The following is an 18,922-nucleotide window of genomic DNA, read 5'->3' on the forward strand; positions in this document are numbered from 1 at the left end:
CCGTAGAGGCTGCCGACCTGGCTGACCCCGCTCCGGCCGATGAGCTGGATTATATGGACACTGACGTCGCCGAGGGGGACGATGACCTCTTGACAGACCACGACTTTGACCAGTACCTTACTGACCCTGCCGACATCCTCACGAAGACGGAGCGCTCTAGTGGGATGTTTAGATATGTTAACACGCAATTGACGACCTTACAGAGGGTCCAGGATGACGTTGTCACGATGCTGCAGGGCATCTCCACACGCCTAGACGTGTTGTCTGCTATTTCGACATCTTCTCCTCTTCCTCGTGATAGATGCCCGCCTGCGACATGCGTGAGCACAGCCTCACTCGTGGTCCCGGGAGGACAGGCCGTAGTGCCCCGGCGTTACTTAAAGATTTTAAGTTGCCTAGTTTTGGCGGCGAGGAACGAGAGCGTAACAAGGATTCTGTTAATATGTTCTTAGCGAAATGGTCGGACATTCATGAGCTGCGTAAGCAGCCTAGTCATGTGCAGCCCGTAGAGGTTAGTTTCTTATTGTGTCTGGCAAGGCATACAAGTGGTAGATGAGTCTTACCACTCGCCCTACCACTTGGGCAGCTTTCGAAACAATGTTTTGAAAGGAGTTTTTGCTAGGCAATGAAGAAGAGAGAAGTTGGGATGCGTGGGACAAGTGTTCGATAGAACACAAGACCCTCACCCAGTACATCTCTGGCTACAGAGAGTTCATACTCAAGTTGAAGGGAATCGATGCATTCCAAACATTGAGGGGCTTTAAACGAGGCCTAACAAATGATTATCTTGAGTATGTAGAGCCCTTGCAGCCTAAGGACCTCTCTCATGCCATCAAGTATGCGCAAATCTATGATGACATCAAGCATCGTGGTGCGCGAGATGGGGCAGGGAGATCAGTGGATAAAGGAAAAAAGGGGTCAAGTTTAAAAGGGTTTCCGTAGTGAAAAAAGAGGGGAGAGGACGGAGGGGAGTGAGGAGGTCGTTGGTACCAAGACCCTTTAAGAAAAAACGAAGTTCTGAAACCCACAAAAAGAATTCTATTTTCGTAGCTGAAACTGAAAGTAATGTTTGCATAAAACATGGAAAACAAAGCCTTGGAAGAGACCCACTATTTTTTGAAAACCTTGTTTGGCATGCATGTGATGATGAAACAACAAAGTCCAAGGCAAAAGACTCTAAAAACAAAGTACGTAGATGCTTTGAAAAGTTTATTGCAGGAATTTCAAGATGTCTTTCCTATAGAGCTTCCAGATGGTTTACCACCATCAAGGGAAGTAGACCATGGCATCGAAGTTATGCCTGGGTCCAAACCAATAAGCAAGCCTGCTTATAGGTTGAGCCACTCCGAGGCACAGGAGGTGGAAAAGCAGTTGACCGAATATTTAGAGAAAGGGTTTATTCGCCCTAATTTGAGTCCTTGGGCATCACCGATTCTTCTGGTAAAGAAGAAAGACGGTTCTATGTGCATGTGCATAGATTATCAGGCTCTTAATCAAGTCACGATTAAGAATAAGTACCCTATGCCACGTATGGACGAGTTGTTTGATCAACTCTATGGGTCGAAATATTTCTCTAAGATAGACCTGAGATCTGGGTATCATCAGGTTAGAATTAAGGTCGAGGATGTTGCGAAGACAGCATTCAGAACACGATTTGGTCACTTTGAGTTTTTGGTTATGCCGTTTGGGCTAACCAATGCTCCAGCGACTTTTATGACGCTGATGGACAGTGTTTTATGTCCATACTTAGGAAAATTCGTAGTAGTTTTCCTAGATGATATTCTTGTGTACAGCAAAACGCGTAAAGAACACTTGGCACATTTGCGATTAGTGTTCCATTGCGACAACACAAGCTATTTGCGAAGGAGAGCAAATGTGAATTTTTTGAAAGAGAAATTCACTATTTGGGCCACATTATATCCGCCCATGGTACACGGATGGAACCTGAGAAAGTGGAAGCTATTCTCAAGTGGCTAGCCCCGAAAAATCTCGAAGAACTGCAGATTTTTCTTGGCATGTCGGGGTTTTACCGACAGTATGTAAAGGACTACGCGAAGATCGCAGTCCCGTTGTGACGGATTAATTGCACACAAAAACAAAGAATATATGTTGGGAGGGAAACCAACAAAAGAAGCTTAGAAAAACTTAAGGTAGCCATAGCAGCTGCACCTGTTTTGACTATAGTTGACCCTACTGAGCCGTTTGTCTTGGAGACAGATGTTAGTGGTGAGGCCATTGGAGCCGTGCTTTTGCAAAGGGAGAGCAAGAAATTAGATAGGGCTCAGCGTAACTACTCGGCTTATGAGCGGGAGTTACTGGCCATCATACATGCACTTAAAAAGTGGAGACACTATTTATATGGTGCCACTTTTGAAGTACATATGGATCACGAAAGCCTGACATGGCTTTCGAGTCAAAACAAGTTGAAAGGTCAGAAAACTCGGTGAACGGAGCTCCTACAGGAGTTTGACCTTCAGACTCGCTACCAAAGGAGTAAATATAATGTTGTGGCGGATGCGCTCAGTCGCATGCCACAAATTAATGAGTTAAGCTTTACAGTTTTCAAGAATGAGTTCTTGGAATCACCCCGTGGCTTGTGTGAGCATGATCCTGTCTTTACAGAGGTCTGGCGCGCTGTACGCGTACGCACTTTGTCATAGCTGCACCCACCTTCCTCGCTGGCACGTAATGCTAGTACGGAGAGACTGGCCGTAGGTGCGGCGGGTAGCAAGGCGAGAGTTAGTCCGGAGAGGCTAGCCGAGTCTTCGGGGTATAGTTTTGAGCTAGAGAGCTCAGACGTAGGCCCTTCATCACCTTTGTTTTTCGACACGGTTTCAAAGGATGATGCTAAACTTCGTCAGGGGGAGAAGTATGCTAACTACAAGGGTAGGGTGTGTGTACCAACTATTGGTGACTTTCGAGCATGCATTCTTAGAGAAAGTCATGATAGTCCAAGTGCTGGTCATCCCGAGATACAAAAGACCTATGCACTAGTCAAACGACAATTTTATTGGCCTAGTTTGTTCAAGGACGTCCAGACTTATGTGCTGCAATGCAATAAGTGTCAGATCAATAAGCATGAAAGACTAAAGGTTGGGGGCTTGCTCCATCCTTTAAGCATTCCTCAAGAGAAATGGAAAAGCATTTCCATGGATTTCATCACCGGTTTACCCACGACAAGTCGAGGGAATGACTCGGTCTAGGTGGTGGTGGATAGGTTAACCAAGATGGCAAAATTTATTGCCACCAAGAAATTGGTTAAAACGCCAGAGTTGGCAAAACTCTTTATTGAACATCTCTACAAGCTATATGGCTTGCCCGCAGATATATTGTCGGATAGAGATAGAAAGTTCAACAGTCATTTTTGGAGGGAAGAAATCCCACATGAAATGCGTCTAATGAGTGTTGGGTATTTCAATCCTAAAATATCTATCAAAAATATGGAGTGCAAATTTCATGTCACTGATGTAGGGGCACTCCAAGGCCGATATTATTGGAAAAGTGTGGATTGATGCTACTCACTACCAGATCAATTAGCGCAAAGAAATAGCCACCATCATGGAAATCAACAGAAACAAGGCCACTATTCTCTTGTGTCCCCAACAAGAGGAAATCATACACGAATCCTCATCCCCGATTGCGCTTCCCCCCCCTCATGCCCCATCCTCATCACCGGAAGTCTCTCCTATTCCCACACTCCATAAGTCACCAAAATCGATCGATCGGCCACTGTCGACACCATCCACCAATGACAATCAAGCCTCCGTCAACATTGCCCCTCAACTCTAAAACATCGACCACCCACACTACAAGCACCTCGACCTTATATCTTTATCATGACAATCAATGGTGGGTGCCAAAGATCTTTGGCGCCAAGAAGGTAATGTCTCCATAATCTTAATGCATGAACAATGGCTAATAATTCGCAGACTTATGGCATTTAACTATGAAGAGACATTCAGCCCAATTGCAAGAATGGCAACCGTGAGAGTTGTCATTACTATGGCTGCAAAGCAAAGGGTTGGTCTTTACATCAAATGGATGTAAAGAATGCCTTCTTGCATGGTGATTTGCAAGAAGAAGTTTACATGATGCGGCCACTAGGTTATGAGAGTGCTGCACACCCAGATTTGTGTGCAGGTTATGCAAAGCCTTGTATGGCATGAGAAAAGGCACTCAAGCAACCATGAGAAAAGGCATCTAAGTGGATTTTATGGCAATCGATTCCACAAATGTTTGGCAGACAGAGAGCTCATAGAGAGGGACACATTTGTGCTACCTCACCATTGTGAACAAGTAGGTTCTAATCATAAGATTTTATTATATCATCCTTATGCATGTTTAATTTACACTCGATGTGTTTCTTCTTATAAGGTTGTGTTTCACGTGGATATAAACGACAAGAAACGGTGGTATGTCATACAAGTCACTCCTCATTCAAAGAGTATTTTTCAAGGTTGTGTTTCACGTGGATATAAATGACAAGAAATGGTGGTATGTCATACAAGTCACTCCTCATTCAAAGAGTATTTTTCAAGATAGGGATGTTAAAGAGCCCATGGACGAAGTGCCAATCGAAAGTGGACATGTGGAGGGTCAAGTACAAGATGAAGAACACGAGATACCACCAACTACTCAAGATGAAGGTGTCCCTATTCAAAATAATGAGAAAGGAATTGAATCTGAGCATAATGTTGATGATGTTGGATTCCACTCCTAGTGGGATAGATCTTTATGTGATCTTGCAATGGGACATATGGATCTTGAGATCGACTAATTAGCATGTATGGATTTGATGCAAGATGCAACACAGATGTTTGGCCAAGCTCACCCCAATTCATTAATCAATTTCTCAATTTGCCAATCTTGATTTAGTCCATATTTAATTGTATTGTAATAAATTTACTGCTTCTTCTTTTGTGATATTGGGATCACATTTTGTGCTTCTTTTTTGTGATATTGGGATCACATTTTGTGCTTCTTCTTTTGTGGTATTGATATATTTTGAGTTCTCGAGAGAATACTCTCTGGAATATCTACATTTTTTTTCCAGTACGTGGCTATACTCACGGCTATGCACACTACGCATCTATAGCCGCATACTGAAATTGTGTGTGCCCTATACACTTGCCCGGGTCTCCTCTCTCTACTCTCTCTCCTCTAGCCATGGTGATGCTCCCCATCTCTTGTAGTGTAGATAAGGAATGTTTCAACGAGAAAACCAAAATCAAAATATATTTTTATTGGGGGGGGGGGATGCACAATTAGCACTATAAATCCTATAGTTGGATAGTAGGATCAATTAGCATTATAAATCTTACAGTTGGATAGTTGGATAGTTGGATGCACAATTAGCATTTTAAATGCTATAGCTGGAATATAGTAGGATCTTTTCTTTTAAAAGTTTTTTGTTCTTCTGGAGCACATATTTAGATTTAGACCTCGTAGACTTCATAATAAGTATTTGGTCACACATATCTTTCACACATATGTCAACATAATTTCTTTTTCTTTCTTACTTCTTGTGCATAGTATACATAGTGCCACAAAACTATGTAGACATAAAATATATGAAGAAAATTGTGAGAAATAAGATTCCACCCCTTAATGTTTGATTCTTAATTATTTTATGTTTTTTTATAATCTTTTGATTTTTTAATGATTTTATGCTTACACATGACCTGCTTACTAGTAAATGTAATATTTATTTGGAGAGGGGAAGGTACTAAACAAGTGGAACCACTCATGGGCATGCATAAGCATAACTATGAGGTTTGTAATAGGCAAACATGATAAAAAAGCATTGCTTGGATAACTGTGTAGCTTGAATCATGATGTCACATTCAAAATTCTATGGTGTAATAGGAAAACATGATAAAAAAACATTGCTTAGTTAAAAATATTTTCATATTGGGTGTTAAATATGTACAACGGTGTAGCTCGAATCTATGATGTCACATTCAAAATTCTATATTACATAATAAAACGAAACACATTTAAAATAATAATGCATTGTAGATTGAATAATAATGGAGACACAGCCTAGTGGTAAGGTGTTGAAGTCCCATGCAGGTGGTGTTGGGTTCAAAACGAGCTGGTTGTTGACAGTTGCACGAAAGCACACACGCACACGAGCACAAAAGATCCCCCAAAAAAAGGAGTTATTATAGTGCTTATGATTCCCTTGTTATCAACATCATAGAACTGACTCTATTGTATTGAAGCATATATTACTATCAAGAAAACAACCTTATCGATCACAAATCAGTTCCCATTCCTCATCTTCTGGGACAAAGAACCCCAACCAAAAGCACTTAAGAGGTAAACCCTTTGGGGGTTTGCTATCTCTTCAAATACGAAGGAATCTGTATGTCGTTGCAAGTGCTTTGTATAAAGGTATGAATATTATTATAAATATATATTATTGTTCAAAGAAAACCTCATCGATAGGGTGACTTGTAATAATTCATAGCCATTTTTTCGGCCTCCGTCACACTTTATTGTAGAAAGTAATAGTACTGATTAATAATTCATGTAGATATTACCACAGTACGTTAAGCACTCTCGAAGAATGTTATCTCGCACTCCATGGCTTTAAGGAAGAGGTTAAGAGCCTTGTGGTAGTCGAGTCTTCCAGCACAGTGATAATAGTCGATTGCGGCGACTAATGTGTTCACACTTCTACCTTCCTCAATGTTCTGGTCGATCCAGTACTGGTAGAGGTTTGTTTTGGCCGGGTGTTGCTTCTCCTGGCACTGCTTGGCGAGGTAAGGCCAGAGCTTTAAGCAAGGGTACATCGCAAGGAGCATGTACTCCGGCGTATCGCTCTGGAACGTTTCCGTGAGGAGCTGGAGGTACTGACGGACGGCATTCCCAAGGTAGATGCCGTAATAATTCTGGTCATGCTTGATCTGCCACCAGTCGAGCAAACCCTTGGCCTCCCTGCTGAAGCTTTTCTGTATCATCGTGGAAACTACTCTCAGGAAGATGTCTGCCTTGGGGTGCTCCTGCAGCTTCTCCCACAAGGACGCCGCCTCTGCACAGTACACAGCATCTTGCACCGTGTACTTACCGTAGAACTTGGGGCTCAGGATCCCCTCGGAGACTCCCTTGATGAACTTGCTCGAAAGGGCCTTTTGCTTCAGTTTCTCGGCCTCGGTGCTGTTCCACAGCTTCTCTGCGAGGCTGCTGGCGTCGTCGGAGCCAGGCGCAGGCGCAGCCGCAGGTGCCTGCGAGAGCTCACGTGACGGCCACGCGCCATGCTGCAGGACTGTCGTCGTCATGGGCACGAGCGTCACTTCGCTGTCACGCACGACCCACCCTCAGCGGCTCTCCCTCGATGGTCACCCCACGCTCACCTGCTCACCCTCACATCTACGTGCTGCACCAGCCTCCAGAGTCTACATATACATGTGTATCAGGCGGTGCGACGCAGAATCAATTCCCGGCATCTCTCGTTGCACAGCTGCACTGCGGCTACGATCATTATCATGGACGTTGGAAGGTTAATTATTTGAAATTCTATGCCCACTAACCATAATTATTGTACCTTTGTGGGTTATACTTTATTTCCACTAGCCTTGATCACTACAAGGTCGGCACCCTGTTTTCCTTACCTGATTTTTTCGTTGGTTCCCCATGTAGAAATGAAGACGAAATGTGTACCTACCTACCTGGATTCGTTGGTTTCCCGACCGCAACGCTGACTACCACTCACTAAACCACTACGTAAATGTCCCATCAAGGAATGCTCGAAATTTTAAATTTCCCATAAAAAATTACAGTAAAATACAAAAAAAAACTTGCTATATTTCACCAAACCCCCCAATTTTGAAGGGAAAGGGAAATTAAACATGGTTCTCACATAACCTGATTTGTAGTCTAATTTTTCGAGTTATACATCCCGCCATTTGTATGATTTCTATGATTTTCAAGTTTGAATCCCAGGTAAATCTTTTTTTGGACCAATATATATATATATATATATATATCCAAAAAGAAAACACCTTTACATCTTCACATTTCTTTTTTTGGACCAATATATATATATATATATATATATCCAAAAAGAAAACACCTTTACATCTTCACATTCAGACCCAGTTCCAAATACAAAACTCTTACTACATCTCCATGTTTAGTAACCCACAAATTAAAAACCATCTGTCATCTTCCAATACAAAAGAGGACTGCCCCCAAGAGATCTAAAAACCTAGCTGAATACATGCCTTAATCATAGCTTCAGTTGTGCAACCTCTGGGAGACTGCTTTTCCAAAACTTCTCCTTTCTTGGTCCAAATTTTTACTACTGGTCTGGTTGCATTGCCTTTAATTTTAAGGGTTGAAAAAAACCTCTTTTTCGAGCACTGTACAAAACCTCCTTTCCTATCTACTTCGTAATAATCTTGTATGTAGATCTCATATAAGTGTTCATAAAATCACGGATCTTTCTCATTGCTAAAAGAGCATACCCCTAGAAAAGCTCGGGTATAGTGTAATTGTACCTTCAAAAATAAAAAATAAATACCTTCAAATTCCCTACTGTCCGTAAGCTTTTTTCACTACCCTTCCCATTAACCTTGTCCCTCCAAGGACTTTCACAAAAGCATACTCCCTTCCTTATTTGTCTGCTCCCATCCGAATTTTTTTCTAACTATATGTGAAAACCTTGCATCATGATCGAACTGATCAAAGACTTGCACAAAAAAAAACTCTAACTATAAATCTTGGGTTCACTACTTGCATGGCTCCCTCTAATGTGGGTTATTGAGAATTAAATAGTTAGCACGCTCCTTTCCTTATATCTACATAGTAATAAAGAACCATGCAAAAGCAATGGGGTTAATCCAAGTGTTTGAATAAGAAAAATGCAAGAATAAATGAAAACCCACCAAAAATGAGTAAATTCCCTATGGGCCTACATTTTTTCGAATGGCTCGTAAACTTTTAGAGTATCTGAATTACATACTTCTTTCCGTCTCCAACAATGGAATTTCTAGGCTTAACACTAGTTCGGTACCACAAAGGATATAAAAGTGTCATTTTAAGCCAATGAGGTGATAGCGCAAGTGGTAGGGATGTTTCACTAGGACCTCCTTGTTTGACTGTACCAAGAGGTTCTCAGATCGAAACCTCGTATGGTGCATCCTCAACGGCATCGTCTACATGTGGATAAAAGACCCTAACATTTTCATTTTAAAGGGGTTTTAAAAGACTCTAACATTTTCATTTTACATTTCATGACACTTTTCTAATATAGAAGCTTCATATAAATATCAGTAGGAAGTTAGGAAAATAAGTTTTTAATTGAATTTAGGTATATTCATGCTAGAAGAATGAGTATATAAAGTGATAGAGGCCTCAAAATGTATCCCTATAAGCACACATTTTTCATAAGAATTTAAAAAAAAACTTCAAGAAAAAAAAACTCTATATCATGTGTATACTAAGTATACTTATGATCCCTACTTCTTATGATAGGGTAAATCATTTAAGTCACTTCTATATGTAAGATAATTTATTTTTCTAATAAAAAATCCCTCCTCTAACCTCGTTCCACTCACACATAAACTCACTAGCATGCATTAGAAAAGGTGATTAGAGAGATGATTAGCACAAGAGCAAGATATTATTGTACAACGAGAGAATATATTATATTATGAGGGAGAGTGATTTATATATAAGGCCATAAGTATTCACACACACTAAAACTGTTGCCAATTGATGGCACCCAATGAAAAGATATCGGGAAGAAGGGAGTTTGAGCTCTTACAAGGACACACACACACACATACACACACACACACTCACACACACACACCTCACACTCACACTCACACACACACACACACACACACACACACACACACACACACAAACAAACAAACCCTAGAAGAGAACACACAAGGTGAGAGGCTGAAAAACTGTTCTTCTTCTTCTTCAACAAAAGAGGTCTACAAAAGAGATAAAGTGACTAACACACATATTAGAGTATATACAAGTGGTCCATAATGTGAACACCCTAAAGTGGAGTGGGTAGGTGTGGACTAGTTGGTGTGGTCTAGCTGTAGACTCTCTGACAAAGATATATCAGTGGCAGTTACCAAACCTACTAGTGATGTAAATGTAGAACGGTCGTGTAGGCACCTCGTGAACGTGTCAGCTCATGTTGAGGTTGGCATCTCAACACTCCCTCTTAAGCTCAACTCTAGCTCGTAAACTCTAAGTATATCTCAAAATCTACAGAGCTTCTCAGCTCCCAAGGCCTTCGTGAAGATGTCAATGATCTAATCCTATGTATTAAGGCCAAGTCGATGTCACCTACCAAGACTCTCTCCCTGATAAAGTGATAGTGTACCTCAATGTGTTTCGTCTACATGGAAAACTAGGTTCTTAGCCAATTGTATACTGCTAAGATTGTCACAATATATGATAACCTTTCTCTCCACATGCAAAGTCGATGTCGCCTGCTAAGACTCTCTCCCTGAGATAAAGTGATAGTGTACCTCAATGTGTTTCGTCTGCATGGAAAACTAGGTTCTTAGCCAATTGTATACTACTAAGATTGTCACAATATATGATAACCTTTCTCTCCACATGCAACCCCAAATCAACAAGTAGCTTTGCGTAACCAATCTACCTCACACGCTGCCATTGCAGCTCCTCTATACTCTGTCGCTACACTCGACAAGGAAATTGTGGGCTACTTCTTACTGCTCCATGTTAGTAGCACTTCCCAATCAAAACATAAATCCACTGGTAGATCTCCTGACTGAGATGCTACTTGCCCAATCCGCATTTGTGTACCCATATCACTCCAATGGTACACCTGCTACATAAAACAATGCATAATCAACAGTGGCCCTCAAATACCGAAGTGTGTATCACACACTGTCAAGATGTGGTTTGCACAGAACATGTATAAACTGGCTCTCTAAGCCAATAGTGTAACTCAAATCTGCCCTGCTGATCTCGTGACATAGAGATCAAACTCCCCACAATCTTCGTGTACATAGTGGGGTCCTCCAACACATAACCTGCATCCACACTAAGCATGCCATTTTGATCTAATGAAACCAAGATTGGCTTACAAACACTAGGAGAAGGATGGGCTCTATAGGGACCCTTTTATTTGGCAGTTTAAGGATTTAACCATTTTGGATTTAAAAACTAATCCAAGATTCCTTCCTAAAGTAAAATTGGGTAAAACGGTTATATTATTTTTTGAATTCAAATTTTTTGCTAAAAATGAATTTGAAATCTAGTGGGAGAAACCATATCATGTAACATATCTATGGGAAGCTCTCGACGAGTAGAGTCCATATCTACAATTGCCGACAAATTTTGAGCTTGTATGTAGAAGTTATGGAAGTCTGAAAATTGAAAAACTTTTCCTCCTCTTTTTAAGCGAGAAAAACTACACAAAGCATCTTTAAAGGAATATTTTTCCCTCTCTTACAAACCCAACATTTTTGTACACATGGCATCCACCTATTAGCCTATTTCCTAATCACACTTTAATCCCCATGGCAATTTAAAGGGCCCCCATAGACCCCATCCTTCAAACCTAATGCTAGCCAAATACCATCACGTGTGCGAATGACCTCAATGTCCAAAAAGTAGTGCAGATCTCCCAAATACTTCATGTCAAACTTCCTTTTGAGAAGACTTTTCACATGCTCAATCTCTTCCAAGTTGTCACCCCCAACAATAAGATCATCTATATAGATGGTGATGATCACAATACCCTTATCACTCTTGCATACATACAAAAAGTGATTTGCATCTACCATATAAAAACCAATAGTGACAAGATACTCAGCAATCTTGTCATACCGCCATGCTTGTGGAGCTTGCTTGAGCCTATACAAGGCCTTAGGAAGCTTACATACATACTCTAGGTCAAGGGATTTCACTGACGTAAACGAGAACATGTGAACATGTTAATAACATATGTTAATAACACAAAAAATCTTGTGATCACATGTTATATTCACAAAGCTTTCACAAGGGCCTAAAAAAATTATCTTTGTCAGGCATAAAAAATCTTCTTAGGTGGCCACTGACCTGCTATTATGTGAAGATGGTAACATGAGAACATGCGAATAGCTTATTCCCATGTGTAGCCAAGCTTTTAAGGGGTTCCCAAATGGCAAGTGACCTGTTATTTTGTGAACGGTAACATGAGAACATGTGAATAACTTGTTCACATGTGTTATTATCACAAAAAATCTTGTGATCACGTGAATATTAAATCCCTGTAGACTGGGTGACCAGGCTTTTCTCTATGATGGTTTGGCCAAGTGACCAAGATTCTCTTGTCTGTACTTTGAATCTCAATATATAGGAGCGTCTTTAGGGTGTTTTCCTTATCAAATGATAGGATAATCTACAATATAGCATAGGCGCCCATTACATAAGTGTGCGGACATAGTTGTCATATAAGAAATGTGTTAACCAATATGTGGTTAACATTCTCCCCTTCCTAAAGTCGATCGTATCCTCCTACTTGTCTTGTAAGATTCCTCCCTCCATCTTTTGAGGTATACAGGTGTAAGAACCTTCCCTTCTGATCTTATAATTATTCCCCTCTCTAAAATAAAAGAAAGATCCTGTTTTACCCTGTTTTGGCCTGGAGAGAGAAAATGTCTAGAGGGATGTAATTCAAAATTGAGATATTTTTTGATATAAAAATCCTCCTAGTGTCTAAAATGGTTTCCCTTGATATAGAAATTCAAAAAGAACTTTCCAATGTGCAATTGGAATTAATTGAAAATAGGTATAAAGGACCTTAGCCTAAGGGTCCAGATTTTTAGAATTTTTTTGATTATGGTCCAATTAAGGTTCCTATGGGCCATTTGGATCAATCCAAGTGTAGGGAGGAGATAAATTGAAGAATAAAAGAAAAACCCCCCAAAAATGAGTAAATGCTCACATAAGATGAAGAGTGGACTAAGGACCAAAGAAAAGAATAAAAAAACTGAATTTTGACACCTCAGTGTGGGGATCTCCCCTCATGAATTAGGCACCTTTTTCTTATCATTACCCCCAATTTTTATCAATAAAATGAGATATTTCCATCTCTCCTCTCTCCTATTTCAAAACTAGATCCAAAAGGTAAGCTGAACTGACCCAAAAATGGTCAAAAATTGACCAAACTGATCTGGAAAATTCTAGAATCAATTTGCTTGGTTAGAGGCTCACTTTCTCCTATAAATAGAAGCCTCCCCCTTTGTAAAAGCTTAATGGTGTATATGCACTGTTACTCTACTGTCCTGAGCTATCTACATTGAATTTTTTAGTACTTCAATTGTTTTTGGCCTAATCCTCTCCAAAGTGAATTGGTGGCAACTCTTGCTTCAAACAAGAGTAAAACCCTTAATCCCTCAAGCCAAAGGAGAGCTTACAAGCTCCATGTAAGCTAATTTTCTTACTTGTTTACGAATTTTTAATGAAAAATCTATGGTTTTCTTGATTTTTATGTTTTGCATATGTTTGAATTAAATTCAAATGCTATGCCTTTGATAAAAAGGCCACCCCCTTCTCTTCTTTACATTTCAACTTTTCTCAGTCCTAGAAAGATGAACTAAGTGATTAATTAAACTCTTCTTATTGTTTACTCTCTTAAATTTAGAAAATTATGTAGATTAGAGTTCTATAATTCTAAATTGGGTTAATTAAGTTAAATAAAGAAAGATAAAAATGAGAAATGGTCATCCATACAAAGAAGGTTATGGCAAAATTTTTCAAAATTTTGTGAAAAAAAAAGTTTATTTTTATGTTATTCCAAAAGAGTAATTCCCACCATTTTTGCATCTAAAAGAAATATTCTAATTACTCCATGTACATATTCACTTATGAATATGCATGGATATCACCAATATTAATTATTAAAATTGATTTCTATGCATAGAAAGATGCAAAAAGAAGTTTTTTTATTACAAAAGTGTTATTCTTATTAAATTTTATTTCTATGCATAGAAAGATGCATAAAAGAATTTTTTTATTACAAAAGTGTTATTCTTATTAAATTTGATTTTAATGCATAGAAACATGCATAAAGGAATTTTTTTTACAAAGTATTATTCTTATTAAATTTGATTTCTATGCATAGAAAGATGCATAAAGGAAATTTTTTTATTACAAAAGTGTTATTCTTATTAAATTTGATTTTTATGCATAGAAAGATGCATAAAGAAATTTTTTATTATAAAAGTGTTATTCTTATTAAATTTGATTTCTATGCATAGAAAGATGCAAAAAGGAATTTTTTTTATTACAAAAGTCTTATTCTTATTAAATTTGATTTCTATGCATAGAAAAGTTCATAAAAGAATTTTTTTATTACAAAAGTGTTATTCTTTTTTAATTTGATTTTTATGCATAGAAAGATGCATAAAGGAATTTTTTTATTATAAAAGTGTTATTCTTATTAAATTTGATTTTTATGCATAAAGGAATTTTTTTATTATAAAAGTGTTATTCTTATTAAATTTAATATCTATGCATAGAAAGATGCATAAAGGGATTTTTTTTTAAATTACAAAAGTGTTATTCTTATTAAAATTAATTTTTATGCATAGAAAGATGCATAAAGGAATGTTATTCTTATTAAATTTGATTTTTATGCATAGAAAGATGCATAAAGAAATTTTTATTATTATAAAAGTGTTATTCTTATTAAATTTGATTTCTATGCATAGAAAGATGCATAAAGGAATTTTTTTTATTACAAAAGTGTTATTCTTATTGAATTTGATTTCTTTGCATAGAAAGATGCCTAAAAGAATTTTTTTATTACAAAAGTGTTATTCTTATTAAATTTGATTTCTTTGCATAGAAAGATGCCTAAAAGAATTTTTTAATTACAAAAGTGTTATTCTTATTAAATTTAATTTCTATGCATAGAAAGATGCATAAAAGATTTTTTTAATTACAAAAGTGTTATTCTTATTAAATTTGATTTCTATGCATAGAAAGATGCATAAAGGATTTTTTTTTTACAAAAGTGTTATTCTTATTAAATTTGATTTCTATGCATCGAAAGATGCATAAAAGAATTTTTTTATTACAAAAGTGTTATTCTTATTAAATTTGATTTTTTATGCATAGAAAGATGTATAAAGGAATTTTTTTATTACAAAAGTGTTATTCTTATTTAATTTGATTTCTATGCATAGAAAGATGCATAAAAGAATTTCTTTTTATTACAAAAGTGTTATTCTTATTAAATTTTATTTTTACGCATAGAAAGATGCATAAAGGAATTTTTTTATTATAAAAGTGTTATTCTAATTAAATTTGATTTTATGCATAAATAGATGCATAAAAGGATTTTTATTGTATGTAAAAGTGTTATTCCCATTGAAGTTGATTTTTATGCATAAATATATGCATAAAGAATTATTATATCAAAATTAGAATTCTCTTAAATTCTATGTTTAAATTCTATGAGTATTTGATAAATGAATAATTAAATACTCTAAGAGATAAATTTCTATCGTTTTATATTCACACGAATTGTGAGAAGAAAATTCAATCTATCGAGATCAAAATATTCAGATAAATGATTAATTTATTCCTCATTGGAATTCATATCTAATTCAGATAAATGATTGGAATTCATATCTAATTTAGAAATCAGTTAAGTGAATATTCAAAGAAAGAAATTTAGTAAAATAGTAATTGAATTATCAAACCTTTTCGAGAAAGATAGTTCAGGAAAAATCTTATCCGACTCAAACCTTGAATCAGACTATGACCAAGACCAAACTCTTTCGTCAGTTTTGAGGAAAGGTATGACCAGTTTAGAAAAATACACTCAAAACTCCTGCCAAATCTGAAACTAAGTTTGAGACCCTTTGAATTGATCTGTGGATCAAGGTTATAGAATTCGATGAATTCTGGCATGAAATTCAGAATTCCGATCAAGGAGTTTTGGGGATACTGATTCAAAAAATACTCTTGTATCTAAAAGAAAATCAAACTGAAAACTTGCATAGAAACCCTGTTTTCTTAAAGGACTGTCTTACGCCAGAATGGATGGATGAAATGTGATTTGAATAGATGTGATAAGACTCTCATGTGAATCAGATAGATGTGAATGAATGGATGAGATGTAATGTGATGGGAAACGGGATGTGAATGAATGGATGAGATGTGATCTCATGTGAATCGGGATGTAAGTGAATGATATGGGATGTGAATGGATGATATGTGATGAAAGTGGATGTGAATGTGTATGTGAAGAATGGATGTGGATGTATGTGAAAGAATGGATGTGGATGTGTATGTGAAAGAATGGATGTGAATGTGTTTGTGAAGAATGGATGTGGATATGTATGTGAAAGAATGGATGTGGATGTGGATGTGGATGTGGATGTGAAAGAATGGATGTGGATGTATGTGAAAGAATGGATGTGGATGTGGATGTGTATGTGAAAGAATGGATGTGGATGTGTATGTGAGAGAATGGATGTGGATGTATGTGAAAGAATGGATGTGGATGTGTATGTGAAATAATGTGATGTGATGTGACATGAATATATGTGGATGTGAAGTGATAGATATGAATGTATAGATAGATGTTGGTAGTCCTACATGTGAACCATTGGATGGATGTGGATGAATGAGATGAGATGTGTATGAATGAGATGATGTGGATAGATGTGATGTGATGTGATGTGATGTGATGTGGATAGAATGTATATGATGGGATGGTAATGTGAATGAATGAGATGTGATGCGATGTGAATCGGGATGTGAATGAATGAGATGTGATGTGAAATGGATGTCATGTAAATTGGAATAGATATGAATGGATGATATGTGATGTGAATGAGATGTGATGTGATGAGATGTGGATTTGGGTAGATGCGAGTGGATGAGATCTGATGAGGATAAATGAGGAAAGATGTGATGAGATGAAAATGATGTGATTGGATAAGAATGGGAATACCTATGAAATGGATGTGGATTAAATACTATGGGTTGATGTGGAACAATGTGGAAAGACGAGAGTTCGTTATAGAAACTGTATTTAGTATGACCTATTTTTAAATGACTGTTTTATGTCAAGAATGCTGGGGAAGCACTTTGACTGTCTTGTGAATGAGGTCGTGGAGACCTAGCGGATAAAGTTGCAACAGTTGACGGAGAGTCAATGGAGGACGTCTCACGTAGCAAGGTCAGCCGAGGTCTTGACCAGCCTCGGTTCCATTTAAATGGTGAGCTTCCGGTACGTTGGATGAGGGACCAAGGAAGCGGCCTACGAGTGAAGCACTAGGTGACCTGCGAAGGATCCTAGAGGGTGCTGACCATACGGTGCTCGGGCGCTGGGTCGCCGAAGATACCCACACGTGCGTCGAGGAAGATGTTCGAAAAAGGAGTAAGAGTTGTTTTCTGAATTTGGGCATGGATCTGGTTGATTGACCTTGCTGGTCCTCACAACAGATGAGTCCATGGCTCTTTTATATGGATATGTTGGTTGATCTTGCTGATCTTCAACTGAGATTCCATTTTGATTTTTATAAGTGAAAATATTGCCGGTTACTATGAGCTAGGAACTATCGAAAAGGCCCCTGAGTGGACAGGTGGTAAGCGTTTTGGTTGCCAATGATGCCATAGGTACACCGATGAAGAAAAAATTAGAAATTAGGATTCAACTGGATATTTTGGAGGATTATGATCAGTGATACTATAGTTTCATTATAAGATTGTTTTAAAGATAGCTGAATCTGTAAAAAAGACAGTTTCATATTGGGTGTGTAAGTGGTGTGACTAGTTTTAAGTTTGCATGAATATCTGGCTAGGGGGCCTGGGAACTCTTTTCCCTGGTACCCGGGACAAAACCTAACCAAATTCTTAAATGGATCCCATCACTACGATGGTTGGGCAGTTGGCTAGGCTAGACTAAAGGATCCCTAAAATGAGACTCAATTCTGTTATGGGTACGATAGATGAAGTAAATCCCGGATAAAAATTGTTCTATGGAGAAGAATCAACGGCTGTGTCTCTCAATGAGGAAAAAAGCATTGGTCTCTATGATCCAAGTGCAAGTCTTTTCCTTGATCTGACTATGGGACTTACGGGTTCAGTTAGATCAGTTCAGTTAGTTAAGACTCTTGACTACGTTAGAGTAAAAATATCCTGGAGGAATCGCCCGTGCTTTCCGGGCGATGGAAGTTTTTCCGGGTTCGGTTTTGGAAGAACCGAGGGATTAGTGGATCAACCGAGAAGCCAAAAATGTCAAAAATTTATGAAGTAACAGTAAAAAGTTGGAAATGTGTGATGAAATTCATACAAATTGATATTCAGACTGAAATTCATAAATTAGTAATTGGGTCTTCAGATGGAAGTATCGCATTTGCATGGAATCCCTGACTTGCTTGAGGCCTAGACATGATGGTATTTACCTTATAATTCTAAGGACTGTGACTACCCGTATATACCGAGAGTATAACTGCAGCTCTTTGCTGGCAGTATATACGAGTAAATCTAAGACCTTGAAATTATAAGCAAAAATGCTATCCAGATGATGACTTCGAATGTGGTTGATTTGATTTTAAAACTCTGGTTGAGAACTGATGAGCTGATTTGGATTTTGATTGAAAAATGATGATTCCTGAATTTTGGTTGAAAAGCGATAAGCTGAGCAAAACCACAATGAGGATGAATGGGACGAGTCCCTGTGAGATGATGTTCGTAACTGGAATGACGATAATGACTTCAGCAAATCACAATAAGATTAGTGGATTGTGCTGACAGATTGCTACTATTAACACTTGACCCAATGGATCAAGTTAAGGGATGACAAATTAAAAATCTGTATAATTGAAATTCCCATGGAGGACTGTTCAGATGGAAATTTTGGTCTAATGGACCATTATTGTGTTCAGATGGAAATTTCGGTCTAGTGGACCAT

General features: G+C 38.0%; 1 protein-coding gene across 1 annotated transcript; it reads right to left on the reverse strand.

The window, feature by feature from the left end:
- Nucleotides 1–6,213: 6,213 nt before the first annotated feature.
- On the reverse strand, nt 6,214–7,388 carry LOC147630319 (uncharacterized). Its single transcript, XM_086810162.1, has one exon. It carries the CDS (start codon nt 7,281–7,283, stop codon nt 6,555–6,557), a length of 729 nt encoding a protein of 242 aa, XP_086666288.1. The 5' UTR covers nt 7,284–7,388; the 3' UTR covers nt 6,214–6,554.
- Between the last annotated feature and the right edge of the window lie 11,534 nt (nt 7,389–18,922).

This window comes from Cibotium barometz, chromosome 16 (assembly GCF_041138505.1).
Source record: "Cibotium barometz isolate CiBa-2024 chromosome 16, ASM4113850v1, whole genome shotgun sequence".
NCBI lineage: Eukaryota > Viridiplantae > Streptophyta > Polypodiopsida > Cyatheales > Cibotiaceae > Cibotium > Cibotium barometz.

Excerpts from the sequence above, each read along its gene's own strand:
- LOC147630319 (XM_086810162.1), bottom strand. The coding sequence starts at position 7,283 with ATGACGACGACAGTCCTGCAGCATGGCGCGTGGCCGTCACGTGAGCTC.